Below are 15,784 nucleotides of genomic sequence, written 5' to 3'. Positions count from 1 at the left end.
GCTCTTTTTCACCACTCTGCTCACCATCTGTTTTGCCTGCATTTTATCAGTTCAAACTAGGAGCTCCTTGGAGCAGGAATTTTGTATTACTACATATATGTGAAATGCCAAAACAGAGCATGAACACTGTGCAGCAAGTGTCACAAACAAATTACTGAGGAGCACAGGATCAGTCTCAAAAATTATTCACCTAGAAGGCAGAGTTGCATTTATTTTTCTGTTACTACAGAGCTTAGAAGAACCAACTAGAGACTAACCTCTGTTGGCTAGGTGTTGTAAAATAAAAAATATTAAATAAGACTTGCTGCCCAAAAGAGTTTGCAATCTAAGTAGCATACCAGTGATAACAAAAGTATGTGGCACCTTCCCCTGCAAAAAGCAGCATGTGATAAACTTACACCACACAGGGGATCTAAGTGAGATTTTGCAATATGAGTGTTTTGCTTGCAAAGAGCCTGATTACATGGATGCATCCCTCCATTAGGCCATTTCACCTCACAAGACCTACCTGAAATCTGAGYGGCCCCAATCCTGTCAAGTGGACAAGCCAACAAAAACAAATCTACACTCAGATCCTTGCTGCCTAATGAGGACATGGAAGAAATTTTGTCACACAAAGGCTCTGTTGCAATCTAAACTGGCCAATACTTCTGCAGCAGGCAGGTCTTTATCCACATTTACGGTTAGCCTGAAGGTTCCCAAGTATCAGCTCTGTCTGCTGAGAGCATGGAAAGCAGAAAGACAAATGCAGTGCTCAGAACCAACTGCTCAAGAAGTAGGAGGCCTGATTGTACACTGTCCTTCTTCCAATTTGCACCAAGTATTTCCTCTTGACCCAACAGCTCTCCACATAACACACAGCCTCTGATGGAAGCTCATTAGACATACCAATCTCCCTYTGTTAACTGTAGTAAGAGCACAGAAGAGTTTCTCAACCTTTCCTAATCAGTGAACCATCCAAACTGTTAAAAGAAACACACAGCTTATTTTATATCCCCCTGTTGCTTGAGGAGAGATGACAAATAAGTCACACGGAACTGGCAAAATGCTGAAATGTTAATATTTAACAAAACTGTAATTCAGTTGATATAATTACAAAATTTGTAACTAAAAAATAAAAAAGTAACTGAATTGGTTAGTACATAACTGCCTGTATGAGGGTTTCTGATGTAGAGCTGGAACATTTTCATTGACTGACTGATGTTTTGGGGACTGCCAGCCATCTGTGGACCACAGGTCGAGTACCTTGGATCTAAAACTCCCTCCTGGGACTAGAAAACAAATTTTAGGCAGTCTAGTGCCTGACTCAGTACACTATATAAGGCAGTCTGGCTGTTGTTTTCTGCTGTATGTGACACTAAGGACAGCACTGAGGATCTGAAAGGGAATAGGTCATGATTCAAAATACTTCAGCCTTTGCTTGTTTGACTGCTTCAGGTAGCATCTATTTAAGTCTGTAGTTTTACTTGATCTCTCACTCTCATCAAAAATCTATTAAAAAGCCACACACACATTTCCCAATTCCCTTTATCAGGTTGCTTTTTATTAATTTATTGAGCAAGGAGCCTAGAGGAAATAAATTACTTGTTACTCTGTGGAATACTGGACACATTGCTTGATTTTTGTGTGTATCAGTGCCCTTACCCTTACAAGGGCAGTAAAAACCCTTCTGATGACACAACACTAAATTAATGCTTCAAAGTGCTTTAATGCAATAAAGGGAAAGAGTCTCACTAAGGCAAAATRTTGTACAAAGGCAACTGCAAAGGCCAAGCCCCTTGGCTGTATTCCATAGCTTCCAGGCTGGTAAAATATCCTTCCTTATCACACCAGAACCAGTAAGATCTGTGATGTGCACACCAGAAAACCTTTCCCATTGGGACCAGGAGCATTTCCAGCACATCTGTGCTTGGGCAGGAGAATCTGGGTCACGGCTGCCAGAGCAGCAGGCAGTGCTGTCCCCTGCAGCGTGATCATACGGTCACATTTCACATCAAGGGCACAGCAAATGTCGCACCTGCGCTGGGCACTCCTCTGTCACTTACTGTCACCAACAGGTTCTATCCCCTCAGCAGAACCAAAGGCTACAGCAGGGATGCACATGGTGGGCACCAAACTGAGAGACCACATGCTCTTCACATGAAGGACAGCAGCAGTTTCTGCAGTCTCTGTTTTGGAGGGATTACACCACCTTTTTTATAAAGTTTATTAGTAAACTCAACAAATATGGCAGGCGGTCTGCTCTTCCCACTTCACAGCACAAGAGTCTGTGCAAACTCATCTCACAACCTGGGCTAGCAGCTCAAGCTGCACTTTGGGTTCTTTGCTGTATTTTCAGATAATTTTACACTGCTGGTACAAGGCCTATAAAGAACAACAAACACCTGAATCCTTCATGTCACCTGCCAGTACCAAGTAAATAAAGCAGGCTATGAAGGACCTTCACATATATGATGTATGCCAACTGAAATGCAAATGCTGATATATCAATAACCAATACATGATATATATTCAACTGAAACACAGATGCTGATGAATCAATAACCAACAGCTTGAAGCTTACTCTGCTTTTATGAGAGCAGCCCTTGCCTGCTTGAGTGGATCCTGTCTCTGCCTCTCATAAAGAAGGCACAAGTCATCATTTTCTACCATCAGATGATATCCATGATATGACTTTTCAGGTTTTGTTTCATTCATAAATTTCTTCAGGCTTCCCATGCATATGAAAAGTGGGAGGAGGAAGAATCTGCTAAGTTTCTCTAAAAYGGAAATGCTTTACTGATATAAAGATGAAATCAATGTCTGACTCAATAGTGTTATGGATTGACACCAGATGAGGATGGGGGTGGCTGATCTCACACAGCCTTGCTGAAATGGCATCACAATAATCAGGAAAGAGAAAGCTGACGAACTGTGACAGGGAAGAAAAATTCATGCTTCAGTTCAAAGAATTCTTTGGTTCCCCTTGGATTTTGTTCAAAATCCAACTACTTCCAGGGGCAGCAGGAAGAAAGGATGCCTCTGACAGATCCCCAAATCCATTACTTCCACACAGGGATGGGAAATCCCAGTGAACATATCTAAGGCTGACATTCTCTTTCATATCAAAACRTAAGAGATCAGAGAGGCCATTAATAATATTTTAGCTTAAAAGAAAATAAATGCAGGGAAGAAAAACATAATTAAGGCTGTGGATTTGCACCATGAATAACATATTTAACCATTTTATAATAATTTGCAATGCACTTCTAAGCTTCTCACAGGAGGAATTCAAATGCCTAAATCATCACACAGTATCATCTCATCTACTGATAACCKGTCTAATCCAGCCTCATTTCTACTGACATTTCCTTCCTCTGCCATGTGCTCCAGATAGAAAGGCTTTCAACAGGCAGTGTGATGTACTTAAATTTCAGAATTAGAGCCAAAAACCTTTATTTCTGTTCTGCATGATCCCAAGAACATAAACCAATTTTCACATTTCTGAGAAAGGACAGGATTCCCATGCCAATACAACAGGCTGATCACTTTTAACTTCAAAGTACCTGTAGACAAAAGCCAAAAGCAGCCACTCAGTACTGCCACTACTGTGCACTGGACTCCAAAAACAAAGACAGGTCCCCGAGTCTTTCTCCTGGAGAGACCTCTACCATTCAAARCAAACTGAATCTCCTTTGAAATGAACAGCAATAACCTGTAGTTGGTAGGACAGATCATTGGTCCCTTCTGGTCAGCCTCGAGGAACAGCTCATTACACTGTCAGAACAGTTCATTACACTTCACAGATGAGGAAATGGAGATACAAGTGCTCCAGGATGTTATCTGAGATGTACTCAGAGATGAAGAATAAAAAAGGTATTGTAATTAATCCACAAATAACAATGTTATCCCATTCTAGTTATTCTGAGAGACATAGGAACAAGTAACTCCACAATGCAACAATTTCAATTCCAGTGATCACATGCATTGCAAGCTGCTGCAATGAGAAAAAAAAAAAATCCCGATTTTGTTGTCATTGAGTAAAAAAATACCTGGGAGTAGTACCACAGRAGAATGAGAATTCAGGAAAAAGACATCCAAGGACAGGACTATCTTTGTGTTTTGCACTTGCACAGAACCTAGTGCAGATTMTGAACATAATAAAGTCTTTGACTTTAACACACAACTATGGCAGTGTCAGATGCTGCTCTGAAGTTACCATTTCTGTTCTAGGGGTTCCCAGCACACAGTTCTGCAGGCAGAACAAAATCAGTGAGCACTCTGGACACAAAGCCCAAACACTAAAGGTGAAGTGAGGTAAGAGGAGGTTTTCAGCCTGACTTCCCCCTGAAAAAGGTGAGAAGTGATCACAGGTTCTTCTCCTTCAGCAATATTTTAGAAGTAGAAATTGCCAGGACAGAGTCAGTAACAACCAAATCAGAGACGGTGGAAGCAGCAAAGCACTGAAGAGACAAAGCAAAGGCTTGCTTTTTGTTTTAAAGCCCTTTCTGTAAGCTGAGTCATATCAGACATAACCCCTGTGGAGATCAGCAGAAGTCATAAAAGCACAAAGCAATATTCACAGTGTGACTAAAGCACACCACACCACTTTCCTCATAATCCTTATCAGCTAATAAGATTTAATGAAAAAAACAACTACATAGAGACAAGCAGGGGAGCAAAAAAGCCCAACCAGGTGGCCATTCCACTTAAAGCACAGCTATCTGTACTGATGGATCAACTAGTGATTCATGATGAGATGGGGAAATTGGATTAGACAGATTAAATCCTTGTCATGATCCTAATCTGAAAACCACTGTAYACCAAGGAGTCAGGGATCCATCTCACAGATACCCTGAATGTGTGCAGGTCTGTGCTGTGCTGCAGGTGTATCCTGGCTCTCTGGCCTGCTGGGATGCTCATACTTTCTGGATGCAGGACCAACTCGCTCATCACCTGAAATTAAACCATCTTTGTCTTCGTCTAAGTAGCAACAAACTCTCTTGTGAACATCCTTTTCATCTGGCAGTAGCAGTGATGAATGGAAATGTCTTCAGAAATGAAAAGAAAATGCTCTGAGAGCTGAAAGATCAAAGTGTAAGGGAACCTTTCCRCAGACAGACCTGCACAGTGTGCTGCGTCAGACTGGAGGGTTCTTCCATGTCAGGCACCTCAGGGTTTCCAGGATCTCATGGAATGTAAGATTATTTATKCTCTCCTATTTTTCTTTGCAATGCTAGCTCTAGTAAATGGTGTTTTAAGCAATACTCTAAAGAGTCCCACATTTATTGCTGGGATCATAACAAAACAGCCCTTCCTGGTGCAAAACATTCTTAAAGGATGATGTACACTCAGTAGTGGAAAGAAAGTGGTGACCAAGCTTGGCTTGCCCTAAGCTTCCTTGCAAAAATCTTGCTTATTACTATGACTACTAAATAGTTAAAATTTACACTGCATATTCATTATTTGCTATTGAAAATGCACCATAACAAGTAATTGGTACTGCCCTCTGCACAGCTGATTCCATGCTGTGACATGTTATTCAGAAAACACTGAAGAGAACASGAAGGTCTGTTCAGCTAATTACCTGACTGGTCAACTGCTCCAGGTCCTGCCCCTATAAGATTTTAACCAAGACCATGTGTCTTAGATTAAATCATCCATCTAGATGTGCATACGCTGAGACAAGCAAGTTAAAACTACTATCTCTGTGTAGACATTCTTTGTTCTTGAGGGTTAGCTGGGTTATACGATAATGTGGTATTTTTYAAAGTGGAAATTAGTCTAGCAGAGAAGAAAGAAAAGCTGCCTTAGACAATACATACTACATGTCACATTGTAGGTGATATCTGCACAGCTATACTGCTCAWATTAAATCTTTTAAATATTTAACATGCTTTCCCAGAATGAAGTGCAAGCCAAATAATGGCTTGCAGCTGAATCCAGATGACAGACTTCCAGAGGCTAAATTCAACTCTAGAGCCCCCTAAAATCTTCACATCTGACATATAATGTCTTACTGATACAGAGACATAWCAAAGATGAAGGTGAGTTTTCCTTTTGATGTTTCATCTCATATGGCAAAAGAGACCTTGAAAATGCTTTTCTGGAAACATGCTGATGGTGCAACATCATGGCACGTTTCTTTCAGACAAAGAAAGTGACAGGCCCTTACAGACCCTCTAAAATAACTTAAGAGCACAACAGATGTTCTCCTGAACCTGAAGGAGATATATCTATATGTACCTGACAGAGAAAACTGGCAAATTATTCATCTGATGCCATATATTAGCCTTCTCCAGTCACATTTCCAGAAGGGAGATCAGCCATCCTGCTGCCCCACCTTAAGCCTGTAATCCCCCTCCTCCAGCAATTTTCCAAATGGCATCAAAAATGCCTTTTTCTCACTAAACCTCTTCACAGGTGGGCCAGATAAACCTCGAGCTTGCTCCGTTTTCTCCTGTTGCCGGGGAAGAATTTTCAGGGAATTTTTACATGTATTCCCACCTAGAGCACTTCCAGCCATGGAAAAGCTGTAGGACAAGTGCAAAGAGCCACACACTCCTTCTCCCAGRCTGACAGGTTAAAGGGAGAGCGAGAATGTCTTTTGAGAGGGTGGGCGGCAAGTTGCAAAGAGAAAAGGAATATTTGGTATTTCTTTTACAAAACAGATRGAAGAAAGCGGCGGCGGCGGCTGGGAGACCCCGCGGCCGCCTCTCCCACGCCCCCTCGCGAACCCCCAGGCGCGCCGAGCTCGGTAACAAAGCACCGCTGCCCAAATCCATGTCCATTTTGCCACCCGTTGATGCTCCATTCCCTCTCCGGACCCCAAGCCCGTCCATCGCCGAGCGCCGGGCGATGTCACCCGCTCCCTTTCTCCCCTGTCACCTTGCGCTGTGCAGCGCGGCAGCGCTTTGCCCTCCACCCCCYGGTGATTTTCTCATGCTGGAAAATGCCATCTGACCCACCTACCTCCTGCCTCACCCGCCGGGCAGCCGAACACCCCGGCCCCGACAACAACCTGCTAAATTTAGCCCGGTATCCACAGCACGGGCGAGCGGGACCGGCGGCGCGGACACCGCACACACACACACGCGGACATGCGGGCACACCGGGCACACGCTGCAGGTGCCGAGCGGCAGTTACTCACACCACTAGCCTGGAGATGATCCATGAGACCATGGCGCTGCCGCGTACCGCAGGGCTGCCTCTCCCGGCAGGGAGGGCTCGCCCGGTGTCCTCGCCCGCTGCCGGCCGCCGCCCGAGTGCGCGGGGCGGGCGGCTCGGCCATCCGGCCCCGCAGCCTCAGCGCAGCCTCACTGGCGGCGCCGCCCGCAGCCAACGCGCAGCCGGGCCCAGCCGCCCACACTGGGCAGGGCCCGCAGCAGCCCCCCGCGGGAGGAGGAGGAGGAGGAGGAGCCCCCCAGTGCTCCCCGATCCCGCGGGACTCCCCAGCGGGAGACCCCGAGGTGTGCGCGGAGCTTTTTGGTGCGGAGGGGTCCCTGCCCCATCCACGGCACTGGGCAGGTACGCGGGCGCTTCTGGACCACCGCAGCCGAGCAGGACGCGAAGGAAACCCTACCGACCGGTCACATCAAAGTAAAGGCAAAGCTGAGGCACCTGSTTCTATGGTCTTCGATCCATAGAARGAGAAGGATTTCYCCATTTCCCCACACCCCCCAAAGTGTCCKGCACAACGGACAAGGGTATCAGCCACACGATCCAGGTAAATTCCCATCATCATCAGTGATGACAAACAGCAATCTCTCCTTGACGTCAGTTTTCATTAGGGGGTCTCACGGCTGTCAAGTCCAATTTCCATGAGGAGCAGCTGCCCACACACAAAACAACATATGTTGGCTTGACYTGCAGGTTGTTCTCCTTAAGTTTCCTTTGGGTTCTTCTTTCACCAGCACATGCCAARTGTGGTTAGATTGCCTGAAATCATYRTCCCCTGCTTYGTTTTTTCTCTTCTACYACACATGACCATGGCAATTCATSAYGAGGTTTTGTCTTGCAGTAATCYTGCAAGCTTGCCACCAGACCAGCCCCAAGCTTCATTTGGAGGCTGGTCTGTGGAGCAGCTGGTCTGTTTTGGGCATTTGGACCAGGGCTCCAGCYCACTCTGAGGGCACTGCAGGATCCTTGCCTCCCTGCCCCACACATTGCTCTTTTTGAAGACTGGGTGTCTGCAGCTAATATTCCCCATCATTCTGAGACAGCATAGATGAAAGAGGCTGAAAACCTCTCATGTGCTGTGAGCAACCTGGGATGAACTCTTGTAGGGAGAGACCGAACGTTTCAAACCAGAGGTATCAGTTCTAGGAGCTGATCAGAGACTCCTCCAGTCCCAGGTTACCACAGACATCCTCATAGTCCTGTCTATAGAATCCAGCCCTTWCCTCAGAATGGTGTGGGTTGAAASGGACCTTAAAGGTCATCTCCTTCCGACTCCCTGACATGGGCAGGAACATCTCCCGCTAGACCAGGCTGCTCAGACCCCCATCCAGCCCAAGCTTACACCTCACCTTTCTGCTGAGCTCAGAAGTCCCCCATAACAGGATCACCTTTTCTAATGTTGGCTCTTCTGTATCCGCTCCCCAGAAAACGAATACGTCTAGGGACAGACAGACCAACAACTCCCAACCTTCAAGAAAAGCTGCAGGCATAGACAGACATGTAGTTACAGTTTAGCACCTCTGTAAATTAATTTTCGGGGAACACGCACAGCCGCACCGCTCCGTTGGCCGCAGTGGATCTGTTCYTCCAGCAGGGGGAACTTCCACCCCGCGCTGTGACCTGGAACGAGCCGCGGCGTTACAGCAGCGCTTCGGCTCCCAATACCCGCATTTTGGGTTACAGATCCGCTGGGAACCACAGCTGCAGGTATGGGGCCACCACACASTCCTGCCTCAGGGTCTGCAAGGACCGACAGTAGCAGCATTTCTCCAGCCAGCACAGGCACCACAAAGGCAGAGCTGGGTGGTGTGCTGCAGTAAGAAAGTGTAAATTAGCCGTCTTCTCCATGCATGCTTGCTCTAAGCAAGAATTAACTGCCTTCTCTCCAGAAGAAGCCATTAGGTCATTCAGCCCAAATTCTTGAAGCAGTGAATCATCCTGTGGCTGTCTTATTTGGCTGTCGTAGACAAATAAGTACTTGGAAATCTGTTATCCAAGATTTTTCCYGTGTCAGGATTATTTAGTGTGAGCTTTTAGACTTCATGTTGGCAGACAAACCACAACAYTGTTACAATTAATGGTAGGATATTATCAAGTACAAGGCACAGGTCTCTCTGCAAGAATATTTGTGTAATCACCACAGTGCACAGAACTTGCCACTTAGTACTTGCTGCACTTTTCCTAGACCAAGAGGAGAAGATACTGAATCATAAATACAGATAATACAGGGGACAACACCCAATGCTGCAGCAAAATGTTYTAGTGCTCAAATCATAACTCAGCCTCACATTCTTCCAGCTCACCATGTTCACTGCAATTCCTGCCAGTTGCCATTGCTGCCGACCCYACTGCTCTCTTCTGGGCAGCAGATTTATTTTCTGGCTGGCAGCAATCTCTGACAGGGGTAAGCAGGACACGGACCCTTCTTGTGCTGCTGCTTTGTACACAACTGGCACAATCACCACCTGATGACTGTTGACTGATGGTAGCCTCCAATGTACGCAGAAAGTTAACAAGGTAGTCTGGTGATGGCAAACCTAAGGAGCCTGAGTGTGAATGCAAAGAGCTTTCCTGAAACAGCTGTTTGGTAAACAGAGGGTGAAGGAGAGAAGTTCAGCTCCCATGAGTCACCAGTGGAAGGGTGACAATGCCCCGTACCTACTCCTCCTGGGCTGTGTCTTAGGACAAGTCACACAGCCCTRGGACTCTGAGCTCTGCATGTGACATCCCAAGCATCCTGGAAAGAGGCTTTGCTTGAAGAAAGCCTTCCCTTTGCCATTAGACCACCTTATCCAGTCTATGAAAAACCCTAACCAAACCAACCAACCAACCCAAAAAAAAAAAAAAAAAACCCAAAAGAGACACAAAAGAATTAAAGTGTAGGAACTGATATGAATTAATTTCCACAGCCAGCTCAGCAGAAATGCCATCCAGTGCAAGTGGAACATTTTGGAACTGCTTTAGCAGTGGAAGGCTTGGCAGTGAAAAAACCTACACAGATTGCACCATTAGATGGTTTGATTTCTGTTCCCCAAATTATGAAATAAATAGCTTTGTTACTGAAGGCAGAGCCACCACCCTTGCCCTAAATACTATGCACTCTTCTCYTAGCAACTACTTTTCCCAAGAAGTTCACAGCCATGGAAAAGTCAGACCCCCCAACAGCTCTACTATAATCGACTCATTCCTCTCTGAGCCAGGGAAAGGGGATCTCTGCCTCACAGCTGAACAACAACTGCCACGCCAGGCCTTCTTAGAACAAAAGCGTCACTGACATACATGCACAGGGCACTGTTACCAAATCYAGAAAAGGTCAGGAAAGAGCAAGTGCAGACAAACTCTTACGTCCTCCAATGGATCAAACGTACACCACAGGCATTTAAGAACAGCTGAAGTGCACATAACCCAGCCAAGAAATGTACCCAGGAATAGATAAAAATGTCAGACAGAAAACCTGCARTAGTCGGATGCTGAAGTTCATGTGCCAAAACCAAAAGTGAATGTAAAAATAAATAAAATACACATAACCATAGTGCACACATATATAATGCAGTATTTACAGGACCTAAAAAGTATCAGAAGAAAGATAGTTTGATCAGGAATAAATATTCTGCATCCCATCAAGGAATGCACACACACACACGCACACACACATACACACACACATATATAGACAAATATACTCAGCCTCTTGAAAAACAAATGTTTGGTGTTCACCCACTGGAACAGAATGGGTAACTCCTTGCATTTATCTCCTGACTTCTAATTGGGAAGCAAAAGGAAAGAAACAAGTAAATGAAAATCTAATGGGATAACATGCACAATTAGAGCAAAAATCCAAGAAGAATGCAACTCCTGAACAAAATAATGAAAAACTGTCATTTCTGAAGTGACAGCTTTACTAACAAATACAGAGTAGACAGGAAAAGGTTAATCCTTTTCATGGGGAGTATTGTAAAAGCATGGGGAGACATTCAGTGTTTCCTGGCTGCTATTTCCATCTTTATTATTGAATTAATTGCTTCAGAACKATGGCCATTAGCAAAGAGAGATTAAGCAATGCCTATTTTGTCTCAAAAGTGGTGTGGTCTGGCATTTGCACTGGGAATTGTGATTTCTGAGAAACACTCTTCATTTCAGTGACTCACTACAAGAGCTTGGGGAAAACATGGAGACCAGCATGTCAGGATGTATAATTTGGCTTTAGGTAACCAAAATGGGAGCACTTAGCCACAATTATCCAAATACAAAACTCTGCAGCACAGAGCTCAGCCACTCATACTCACTATCTCAAATATCAAGCTCTGAATACCTCAAGTTGTGTATCAAAAGTGTCTTCTGAGAAGTCTGTTCTTTGCTTCCCATATCCTCTTCTCTAACTCATATGATGCAAGATGCCTCTGCCTTAGAATAAATGCATGTGGGTTTTAGATTAATTCATTAGTGGATCTGAGGTATCTGCAGACCTTCCAGCTCCATGAGAAATTATCCTAGTCCAGCATGTTTTCCACTCTACTGTTTCTGAATCCTAGAAGTATAGAATATCCTGAGCTGGAAGGGACACACAAAGAATGAAGAAATTGCTTGGTTTACAACATTTTATAAATTGATGAATAAATGACTATATGTTAGACTGTGAATTACTTTTTCAGCGTTAAAAGTCAATAAAGACATTAATAAATTACCACTGTTATTACAGTTATTCTGACACTCAGGTTAGATTCCTCATTCCTTGTTAGCTGTTACCATCTTTCCACAAATAAAAACAAAAATTAAAAAACCAAACCTCAGCAACAACAACAAAAACCCCAACCCCAAAATCCTGCAATAGTGACTATGAATAATAAGGCATACTCTAGGAATTTGAAACCAGTAGAAAGACCAAGCTTGTATTAGCTTTAAAACAGGGCATTTAACGGCCATGGTGAACTTCTGTGGATGATGCACACTAAGTCAAACCTAGGGGAGGTTACACTTTAAATTTGCTCGTGTGAGTCCCCCTGGGCCCTTATTATCAGCTACCTCCAGGGAGGAGATACTGAGATGTACAGATCTTGGTTTGATCCAATGGGTCAATTCTTATACTCTTGCTTGGAAGGATGGATTGTTCTGAATTTTATTAGTGTAGTATTTAATGATGGCAACAATAGTAAATGCACTGAAGGATGACTTGACCATGCTCTTGAGCTTAAAGCAGACACAGAGAAAAAGAAGGAAGGCAATTAAGTGCCAGTGTGAACATGACATTTGCCCAAGAGAGATATTGAGAGAAATACAGTCAGTGCACGGCCTTGAGATTTCACTGAGGCGCCATGCCATGCAAATGGGAATGCAAACGATAACAAGAAGCTGTAAATAATGAAAGGGGCCCCTCTGATGAGCAGAAGAGAGATTTCCTTCAAGGAAACAGAGAAGGAATGTGTAGGAGGCTGTCCATAGCCCTAATTATGTCAGGAAAAAGCTGAAAACTGGTCTTAGTTTCTAGAGACCGTCTTCACAGACTGATGTAATATAAGAATTAACGGCAAGAAGAAAGCAAAGTGGGCTTCTTCACCATCTCTTGCTGAGTTACCTTTAACCAACTAATTTAGAATCACGGGCACCGCTCTGTTTAGCAATATCCTGCACATAGACAAAATCACCCAAGCAATTACTAGGCTAACATGGCAGTGTAAAAACATGTTTTAATAAAGGAATAAATACTACTTAATGGTAAGTTAACCTACAGGTTCAGTTTAAAACCAGGATGTGGTTTCAATTCTGTGCAGAACCCCCAGGGAGGCAGAAGGAAATGAGCTGCTCTGGCACAGCTGGCAAAGATGCCTTCCCATAGGAKCTGCTCAGAGGTACTTGCAGGTGAGCAGCAACCTCGCAGTGAGCACACTCATTTCTCCAGGGSTTTTCTCATACTTCTGCCAGGATTTTCCTCTTCCTCCTGTACACCAGAATACACCTGCTTCTCCYATGTGCATTCTGTTCTGTTCCTCTCAAGTTGTGTAAACCACCCCACTGCCTTACAACTGCTTTATCCTCAGTTACAAATGCAAAGAGAAATGCTGAGTGTCAAAGCATGGARCATATTAAAGACATCRACTCTCATACAATGTRTATTCATGAACATGAAATTCCACCACACTAAGCTACTTTCAGTTCTATTTCATTCTGGAAAAAGTAAAAAGGATGTCAGGGAAAATATGCCTCTTTTTATGGAGGAGTTATATAACTACTTTTTTTCTCTGCAGTCAGGATATATGAAAAACTTGCAGCATCATCCTGCTTCTCTCCCTCTCATTATGTGGCAGTAGGAGCAAGAATTAATTGTCTTCCCAGGGACAAAAAAAAAGGCTACTTTCCAAAACTGAAACAAAACAAATAATAACAAAAAAAAAAAAAAAAAAAAAAAAAAAAGTAGATTCATTGTGATAAGAGTTTTCAGTTACCTTCTACAGGCCATTTATAGAGCCCTCCACATCCCTATAAACTTTACTGTCTTCTAAAGCCTTACAATATCTCACTGTATTGACACTAATAATGAGACCAGATAACGGTTTCTTGGCTTGGTACCTGCTTACAGCTCACAAAGGTCTAAGTAAGTGCTGTGGGCATTGCATATAGACAGCTCCCAACACTTGATACAGCTATTGAAAATATTCTAACACATTTCTGAACCATGCATGCCTGACTGAGGAAAGCAGTGTAGTTTTTCCCCACAAACAGTGATCCAATACTTCTGCTTAACGCGAGATTTGAAAAGGCTACAGCTGAAAATGGAAATTTGGACTCCTAGCAGTCTATACTTCAATACCACAATGTACTCTCAYRAAGARATAAAAAAACAACAGAAAACTGCTGTAAAAAAATTGTCACCATCATTATCATTTTAAAATAGCTTTTTTGCTCAACCTCTATTTTCCATATCAGTCTTCAGCTAGAAAACAGCAAGTTCCAGCTTCTTGAGCTGCTAAAAGAAGCATTTGCAAGCACATGTTCTCCCTCCATACTCCAGTAAGAGACTCCTAATTCCAATGCATGAGGTGATGCAATGTTTTCTGTGCTCCCTTCTTCCTAAGACACCAGCCCAGCCGTTCTCTGTTGAAAATACTTCCCAGATCTCTAAGAGCCCAGAGATTCTCCAAGTGCCACTGAAATGAAATGGACAAAATACAGGCAGTGAATAGCACTGCCAACAGCAGGGCTGTGAAGGTGCATCTCTATCCCATGGGAAGTGTGCTAGCGCATCATACAGTTTTCCCAGAACTACTGTGGCACCACTCAGAGTGCTGCTGATAAAGGTGTTGYTGCAGCAACACAGAGCTTACTCTGAGGCAGCTACACAGGAAYGTCCTCAAGAGCCTGGGGATGATTATCGACTCATGCCAAGCTCCATGCTGCTGAAGCTACACCTGATTTGGCACAACAACTGAGTAATTTAGGTAATTTAGCCCATGGAGATCATTGTGTCCAACTTCCAGCTCAAAGCAGCACCAGGTTTGAGTCTGCRTTACACTGGAGAGGACCTCATCTCCAGTAATATTTTATAAAGTCTAGACATGAATTTGTGATCTGTAGCAGTTAGAGAACAGTGAGAAGTGAGATAGTTTTACCCTTACAACAACACTGTAACACTGGTGTGGTGGGCAGAGACCTGAAGTTGTCTTAGCAGTGAAGCTGTCTCCCCGGGTGCCAGCAGCACAACAGCTATCAGTGCAACAGCTTGTGTTACAACCACTTAGGTCAATACACCRTTCTTTTGGATGGAAAATTGGTTCTGCAAAAGTCAAGTGCATTCCTTCTATTCACTATAGGTAAGAGGATTTCAAACTTTGGCTGTGGGTTATAGTAAACACACATGGTGGGCAGGTGCAACCACTACTTAAGAGTTAATCCCCGTAACTTCATTAATCTAACTACAATGATCAAGTAGCATGGAACATATTCAACATGGACAGAGAATGTATGTTAGATTAACAGGATTACCTGCTGATGAGGGTAATACTATCCTGTATTTATTCAGCACTTCTCTGAAGAGCAGAAGGTACCTTTTAAAGTTAGGTAAATACTTGTTAATCCCAGAGGTGAAAATATAAGTAAAAAGAGGTGAAGTAATAACACCAGTTCCACACAGTAAAYGAGTAGCACTATTCCCAGACATACTTTAACATGGCATTTCCTGAGCCATAGGCTGGCATGATCAGCTCATAATGTCATTTCAATCACATGCTAACAGGCTGCTTATAAAGTAACATTTCTATTGCCAGTTAAAGCTCCATTTTCACTATTCATTTTTTGCAGACTTTGAAAGATTCTATACAATTACATTTGGGGAGCAGGCATACAGCTTACAGCTTACTTTGCACTGTAGCATGTTCAACACACTGCTATGGAATAGTCAAATGTAAATATCCTGTACCATGTATAAATTTTATACGTGTCTTTTATAACCTGTGGTCATAAGTATTTTTTTTTTTTTTGCATTCTTTGTGTATAAACAATAGATGTGTTTAAAAGAATCTGATAAAATAATGAACCTGAATAATAAAGCTTTCATTTTTCACCCTCTTTAAAAGATCCTTTACGTCCACAACMAATTCCCATGATTCCTGTCTATAGACATTATTCTTCAAAT

General features: G+C 43.5%; 1 protein-coding gene across 2 annotated transcripts in view; it reads right to left on the bottom strand.

The window, feature by feature from the left end:
- Positions 1 to 7,262, bottom strand: part of REEP1 (receptor accessory protein 1) — a 62,805-nt gene extending 55,543 nt beyond the window's left edge. Inside the window, exon 1 of one of the 2 annotated variants that reach the window (XM_057381685.1) lies at positions 7,130 to 7,262. In XM_057381685.1, coding sequence (XP_057237668.1) covers positions 7,130 to 7,161 — 32 coding nt within the window. In that variant the 5' untranslated portion in view covers positions 7,162 to 7,262. Of the gene's footprint in view, positions 1 to 6,951; positions 7,108 to 7,129 lie in introns of those variants that run through there. The other variant, XM_057381687.1, reaches the window with a different exon arrangement.
- Between the last annotated feature and the right edge of the window lie 8,522 nt (positions 7,263 to 15,784).

Source organism: Malurus melanocephalus, unplaced genomic scaffold (genome assembly GCF_030028575.1).
Source record: "Malurus melanocephalus ecotype Western Australia unplaced genomic scaffold, MMel_1.1 scaffold_522, whole genome shotgun sequence".
Classification (NCBI taxonomy): Eukaryota; Metazoa; Chordata; class Aves; order Passeriformes; family Maluridae; genus Malurus; species Malurus melanocephalus.
The sequence above is the reverse complement of the archived record's forward strand: the minus strand, read 5'-3'. Positions and strand labels throughout refer to the sequence as shown.